The sequence below is a fragment of the Coturnix japonica genome, unplaced genomic scaffold, assembly GCF_001577835.2.
Source record: "Coturnix japonica isolate 7356 unplaced genomic scaffold, Coturnix japonica 2.1 chrUnrandom862, whole genome shotgun sequence".
Taxonomy (NCBI): Eukaryota; Metazoa; Chordata; class Aves; order Galliformes; family Phasianidae; genus Coturnix; species Coturnix japonica.
In genome coordinates, this window is record NW_015440217.1 from 10,307 (window position 1) to 17,786 (window position 7,480).

The window sequence follows — 7,480 nt, forward strand, 5'->3', positions numbered from 1 at the left end:
GTGTACGTGGGTCTATGGGGTCAGTGGAATCAATAGAAGGTCTATGGGGTCAATGAAGGGTGTACGTGTGTCTATGGGGTCAATAGAGGGTCTATAGGGTCAATGGAGGGGCTATGGGGTCAATAGAGGGTGTACGTGGGTCTATGGGGTCAGTGGAAGGTCTATGGGGTCAATGGATGGGCTATGGGGTCGATAGAGGGGCTATGGGGTCGATAGAGGGGCTATAGGGTCAATGGAGGGGCTATGGGGTCGATAGAGGGGCTATAGGGTCAATGGAGGGGCTATGGGGTCTATGGAGGGGCTATGGGGTCGATAGAGGGTCTATGGGGTCAATAGAGGGTGTACGTGGGTCTATGGGGTCAATGGAGGGGCTATGGGGTCGATAGAGGGGCTATGGGGTCGATAGAGGGGCTTTAGGGTCAATGGAGGGGCTATGGGGTCAATAGAGGGGCTATGGGGTCAATGGAAGGTCTATGGGGTCAATGGAGGGGCTATGGGGTCAATGGGGTCAATGGAGGGGCTATGAGGTCAATAGAGGGTGTACGTAGGTCTATGGGGTCAATGGAGGGGCTATGGGGTCAATGGAGGGGCTATGGGGTCAATAGAGGGTGTACGTGGGTCTATGGGGTCAATGGATGGGCTATGGGGTCAGTAGAGTCAACGGAGGGGCTATGGGGTCAATGGAGGGACTATGGGGTCAATGGAGGGGCTATGGGGTCAATGGAGGGGCTATGGGGTCAATGGATGGGCTATGGGGTCAATGGAAGGTCTATGGGGTCGATAGAGGGGCTATGAGGTCAATGGATGGGCTATAGGGTCAATGGAGGGGCTATGGGGTCAGTGAAGGGTCTGTTTGGGGCTGTAGGGTCTATGGGGTCAATAGAGGGTCTTATGGGGTCAGTGGAGTCAATGGAGGGGCTATGGGGTCAATGGAAGGTCTATGGGGTCGATAGAGGGGCTATGGGGTCAATGGAGGGTCTATGGGCTGCCCTTCGCACGAGGGGTCAGCGCACACTTGGACAAGGCCTCCATCATGAGACTCACCATCAGCTANAGCGCACACTTGGACAAGGCCTCCATCATGAGACTCACCATCAGCTACCTCAGGGTGCACCGCCTGCTGGCCGCCGGTGAGACCCTATATAGGATAAGGGGGGTTTTATAGGGTCTGTGGGGTCTATGGGGTCGATAGAGGGTCTATGGGGTCAATGGAGGGTGTACATGGGTCTATGGGGTCAATGGAGGGGCTATGGGGTCGATAGAGGGGCTATGGGGTCAATAGAGGGTGTACGTGGGTCTATGGGGTCAGTAGAGTCAATGGAAGGTCTATGGGGTCAATGGAGGGGCTATGATGTCAATGGATGGATAGACCCCAAAAGGGAGACCCTATAAAGGATAGGGGGGTCTTATGGGGTCTATGGGGTCAGTAGAGTCAATGGAGGGGCTATGGGGTCAATGGAGGGGCTATGGGGTCGATAGAGGGGCTATGGGGTCAATGGAGGGGCTATGGGGTCAATGGACGATGAGACCCCAAAAGGTCGACCCTATAAAGGATAAGGGGGGGTCTTATGGGGTCTATGGGGTCTATGGAAGGTCTATGGGGTCAATAGAGGGTGTACGTGGGTCTGTGGGGTCAATGGAGGGTCTATGGGGTCAATGGAAGGTCTGTAGGGTCAATGGAGGGGCTGTGGGGTCAGTGGAGGGTCTATGGGGTCAATGGAGGGGCTATGGGGTCTATGGAGGGTCTATGGGGTCAATGGAGGGGCTATGGGGTCAATGGGGTCAATAGAGGGTCTGTAGGGTCAATGGAAGGTCTGTAGGGTCATTGGAGGGACTATGGGGTGAATAGAGAGTATATGAGGTCAATAGAGGGTCTGTGGGGTCGATAGAGGGGCTATGGGGTCAATGGAGAGTCTATGGGGTCAATGGAAGGTCTATGGGGTCAGTGGAAGGTCTATGGGGGTCAATGGAGGGGCTATGGGGTCAATGGAAGGTCTATGGGGTCAATGGAAGGTCTATGGGGTCAATGTATGGTCTATGGGGTCTATGGAAGGTCTATAGGGTCAATGGAGGGTCTATGGGGTCAATAGAGGGTCTATGGGGTCTATGGAGGGTCTATGGGGTCTATGGAGGGTCTATGGGGTCAATGGAAGGTCTATAGGGTCAATGGAGGGGCTATGGGGTCAATGGAGGGTCTGTAGGGTCAATGTAAGGTCTATGGGGTCAATGGAAGGGCTATGGAGTCAATGGAAGGTCTATGGGGTCAATGGATGGGCTATGGGGTCAATGTTGGTCTATAGGGCTCTATGGGGGTCTATAGGGCTCTATGAGGCTCTATAGGGCTCTATGGGCTCTATGGGGCTGTTAGTGCCCCATAACCCACCCCATAACCCATCTCTTAAAGGGACATGGGCGGCCGCAGCGGAGGATGTGGACGTGTGTTACGCACGCGCGCTCAGCGGGTTCCTGATGGTGCTGAGCGACGGGGGGGACATGATCTTCCTGTCTGAGAACGTCAGCAGGCTGCTGGGGCTGGGCCAGGTGAGTGTGCAAGGGGTGGGTGTGCAAGGGGTGGGTGTGCAAGGGGTGGGTGTGCAAGGGGGGAGAGTGCAAAGGGGGGAGTGTTTGTGCTGTGAAATGGGAGGGGGGAGTTGTGATAGAGTGAGTGTGCAAGGGGTGAGTGTGCAAAGGGTGGGTGTGCAAGGGGGGATGAGTGTGCAAGGGATGGGTGTGCAAGGGGTGGGTGTGCAAAGGGGGAGTGTGCAAGGGGTCCTTGTGTAAAGGGGGGAATGTGCAAGGGGTGTGTGTGCAAGGGGTGGGTGTGCAAAGGGGGGTGAGTGTGCAAGGGGTGGGTGTGCAAGGGGTCCTCGTGCAAAGGGTGGGTGTGCAAAGGGGGGAGTGTCCAAAGGGGGGGATGAGTGTGCAAAGGGTCCTTGTGTAAAGGGTGTGTGTGTGCAAGGGGTAGGTGTTCAAGGGGTGGGTGTGCAAGGGGTGGGTGTGTAAGGGGTGGGTGTGTAAGGGGTCATCGTGCAAGGGGTGGGTGTGCAAAGGGGGAAGTGCTTGTGTTGTGAAATGGGAGGGGGTGAGTGTGCAAGGGGTGAGTGTGTAATGGGTGGGTGTGCAAGGGGTGGGTGTGCAAAGGGGGAGTGTGTGTGTTGTGAAATGGGAGGGGGTGAATGTGCAAGGGGTGGGTGTGCAAAGGGGTGAGTGTGCAAGGGGTGGGTGTGCAAAGTGGGAGTGTGCAAGGGGTCCTTGTGTAAAGGGGGGAGTGTGCAAGGGGTGTGTGTGCAAGGGGTGGGTGTGCAAGGGGTCCTCGTGCAAAGGGATGAGTGTGCAAGGGGGTGAGTGTGTAAGGGGGTGGGTGTGCATGGGGTCCTCGTGCAAAGGGGGGAGTGTGCAAAGGGTGAGTGTGCAAGGGGTCCTTGTGCAAGGGGTGGGTGTGCAAGGGCTCCTCGTGCAAGGGGTGGGTGTGCAAGGGGACCTCGTGCAAGGGGTGAGTGTGCAAGGGGTGAGTGTGCAATGGGTGGGTGTGCAAGGTGCCCTCGTGCAAAGGGTGGGTGTGCAAGGGGTGGGTGTGCAAGGGTTCCTCGTGCAAGGCCTTGCACACTCACCCCCCCCAGCTGGAGCTGATCGGTCACAGCGTGTTCGACTTCGTGCACCCGTGTGACCACGAGGAGCTGCACGACGCACTGAGCCCCCGACACGGTCAGACCCCATAGAGCCCCATTGAAACCCCATAGAGCCCCATTGAAACCCCATAGAGCCCCATTGAAACCCCATAGAGCCCCATAGAGCCCCATTGAAACCCCATCGAGCCCCCAAAGCCCCATTTGAAAACCCATAGGACCAACAATATCCCCCATAGACCCCATAGAACCCCCGTTATGCCCCATAGTGACACCCTAGCTCCCCCCAGGAGCCCCATAGACCCCATAACCCCACCCTCGACGCCATAGGACCCCATAGGAACCCCCCTAAGACCGCCATAGACCACCATAGGACCCATAGTCCGCATGGACCCGCCCTAAGAGCCCCATAGACCCATAATGCCCCCCTAAGTACCCCATAAGCCCTCATCAGGCCCCCCCTTAAGACCTCCATAAGACCCCCATAAGCCTCACTGTAGGACCCCATAGACCCCCATACCCCCCTAATACCCCATAGGCCCCCCTAAGGACCCTAAGACCTCCATAGACCCCCATAGACCCCCCTAAAAGATCCTCATAGCCCCCCTAGGACCCCAATAATGCCCCAACCCAGGACCCTATAAGACCCAAAGAACCCCCATAACCTCAACGTAGGACCCCATAGGACCCATAGACCCCCATATGACGCCCATAGACCGCCCCATAGACCCATAGGACCCCATAGACCCCCATAGATCCTCCATAGAGCCCCGTATAAACGCCCATAACCCCCATAGACCCCATAGCCCCCTCATTTGCCCCCCCTCCGCACCCATAAAAACCGGCCATAGACCCCCCATAGGAACCCCATAGACCCCCATAGGACCCCCATTATGCCTCCCATAGCACTCCCCCAATGACCCCTATAACCGCCACCTAGGAGCCCCAATGGCCCCACCCTAAGGACCCCCATAGGACCCGCATAGATCCCCTAGAGACCCCATGAGCCCCCCAAGACCGCCATAAGACCCCCTAAGGACCCCATATACCCGCCACATAGGAACCCCCTAGAGACCCCATAGACCCCATAGACCCCCCTAAGACCGCCATAGACCCCATATGCCCCCTATAGTAAACCCGATAGACCCTCATTAAGGACCCGCATAGGACCGCCATAGACCCCATTAGAACCCCCATAGACCCCACTAAGACCCCATTGCACCCCATAACCCCATAGACCCCCTAGATACCCCATAGGACCGCCATAGACCCCCATAGGATCCCCCCTAAGACCTCATAGAGCCCCCAAACCCCACTGTAGGACCCCATAGACCCATAGACCCCGCCATAGGACCCCTAAGACCTCCATAGACCCCATACGACCCCTTTTCCCCCCCCTCCAGCACCCATAGACCCGCCCTGAAGACCCCATAGGACCCTCATAGACCCCCCTAACACCCCATAGACCCCCATAGACGCCCATAGACCCCCATAGACCCATAGACCCATAGACCCCATAGACCCCCCTAGACCCCAAGCCCCCCCATTAGGAACCCCCCCATAGGACCCCATAGGACCTCCCCCTAAGACCCTCATAGACTCCATAACCCTATGACGCCCCAAACCCCGTATCCTAGGACCCATAAGACGGCCATAGACGCCATACGACCCCATAGACCCCTATAGACCCCATAGACTCCCATAGTTCCATAGACCCCATAGACCTAAAAGACCCATAGACTCCCATAGAACCCCCATTAGACCGCCTAGGACCCAATAGACCGCTCGTAAGACCCCATAGGCCCCCCATAACCCCGAACTGTAAGGAACTCCATAGGACGCCCACTAGTCCCATAGGAACCCTTTAAGAAGACCGCTACATACCCCCACCCTAGGACATAGGACCTCCAATAGGACCCCCATATAGACCCATAGACCCCAATAACCCACCTAGGACCCCTAGACCCCCATATGCCCTCCCAGGACCCATAGGACGCCCATAGACCCCATAGGACGCCCCCTAAGACCCCATAGACCCCTATAGCCCCCCATTTGCCACCCCATAGGCCACCCCATTAGACCCAGTATAGGACCCCTATATACCCCATAGTAGCCCCCACACAGGACCCCCATAGACCCCCATAGCCCCCCCAATAACCCCACCCTACGACGCGCTATAGAACGCCCATAGACCCCCATTAGACCGCCCATTAGACCCATATGGACCCCATAAACCCCAATAAGAACCCCATAAACCCCCACTACCCCACAACACCCCACTCTCCGGCCTCACAACAACACACCCACACACACACACACTATCACTGCCCCCTATAACACACACACCCCACTCCATACTTCGACCCCCATACAAACACCACCCAACTGACAGCGCCCACCAATACACCCCCTAGACCCCATAGGATACCCCATAGGACCCCATAGACCCATGACCTCCCATAACCCCACTGTAGACCCCATAGACCCCCCCATAGACCCCCTGAATGCTCCCCCCTAATACCCATTATGACCCCCTAGCGGACCCATCAGGGACCCCCTATATCCCATAGGCCCCCACCCTAGACCTCCATAGACCCCATCGGAACGCCCAAGACCCTCATAACCTCCCACCCTATGACCCCATAGGACCCCCCTATAGACCCATAGCTCCCCCTAGACCCCTATAGTGTCCTTCTAGACCTCCATAACCCCACTGTAGGTATCTCCATAGACCCCCATCGAACCCTATAGACTCCCATAACTCCTACTCTAGGACCCATAGGACCCCAATATAGATCCCATTGTCCCTATATGAACCCATAGACCACCTATGGACCCATACCCCATAGACCCCATAGACCCATAGACCCCATAGGACCCCTAAGACCCCATAGACCCCTATAACCTCACTGTAGACCCATATGGATCCCATAGACCCCCATAGGTTGACCCATATGGACCCGCGATAGGACTCTGTCCCTTAAGAACCCATAGACCATAGACCCCCATAGACCCCATGACCCCAAAGACCCGCCCCATAACCCCCAATAACCCCATAACCCCACCCTAGGACCCCATAGGACCCCATAGACCTCCCATAACGCCACCTCTAGACCATAGACTTCTAGGACCCCATAGACCCCATCAGGACCCATAGACCGCCTCCATATACCCGCCACTGTAGGACCCATAGGACCCCCACATAGATCCCTCCCCGCATAAGCCCCCCGAACCCATAGACCCCATCAGGACCCCATCAGACTGCGTGATAAGACGATGAGTGCCTGCAGACTTGTTGGCAAAGCTTTCGGCGATAGAATGCCCCTTGCGTGTGGGAGCGTGACAAGGCTGAGCGAGCCGTGCGGTCCGCAGGTTTTATATCTCTTAAGGCACTCGGCGGATGGGCTCTTCGTAAGACGTGCATATCGTAGATAATTCACAGTACGGATCATACGCTCGTGTCAGGAGTTGAGACGAACGCTCTCAGCGCGAGGCATTCCGAGGGGGCAATGAGCATCGAACGCATTACTTACGATAGCGTTCTGAGTCTCGATACCGACATCCGCACGAATAATGCGTCATCCCTGAGATAATGTACCCCAGTACGACGCGCCCTAAGCAAGACCTCGACATATCCGAGACGCCGCTCTTCTCCACTACCCCGCGATACGACCCCCTAATTATCACCCACATTCCGTCTACGGACCCCCATAGGACACCCGCGACTGCCAAATCGAGGTCCCCAGTAGAAGCCCAACTGCGAATGATGTAACAAGTCGCAGCATAGTGAACAGTATGTGTAGCTTACTCATGTAGTAACAGGGACCTCCCTACAGACCGCGTCCTAGACGCCC

At 56.5% G+C, this 7,480-nt stretch overlaps 1 protein-coding gene across 1 annotated transcript; it reads left to right on the forward strand.

Annotated features, from left to right (window-relative positions):
* Nucleotides 1-1,033: 1,033 nt before the first annotated feature.
* Nucleotides 1,034-3,719, forward strand: LOC107307757 (hypoxia-inducible factor 3-alpha-like). Its single transcript, XM_032441941.1, has 3 exons — nucleotides 1,034-1,130; nucleotides 2,405-2,541; nucleotides 3,621-3,719. The coding sequence occupies exons 1-3, from the start codon at nucleotides 1,034-1,036 to the stop codon at nucleotides 3,717-3,719; spliced, it is 333 nt and encodes a 110-aa protein (XP_032297832.1).
* Nucleotides 3,720-7,480: the final 3,761 nt, after the last annotated feature.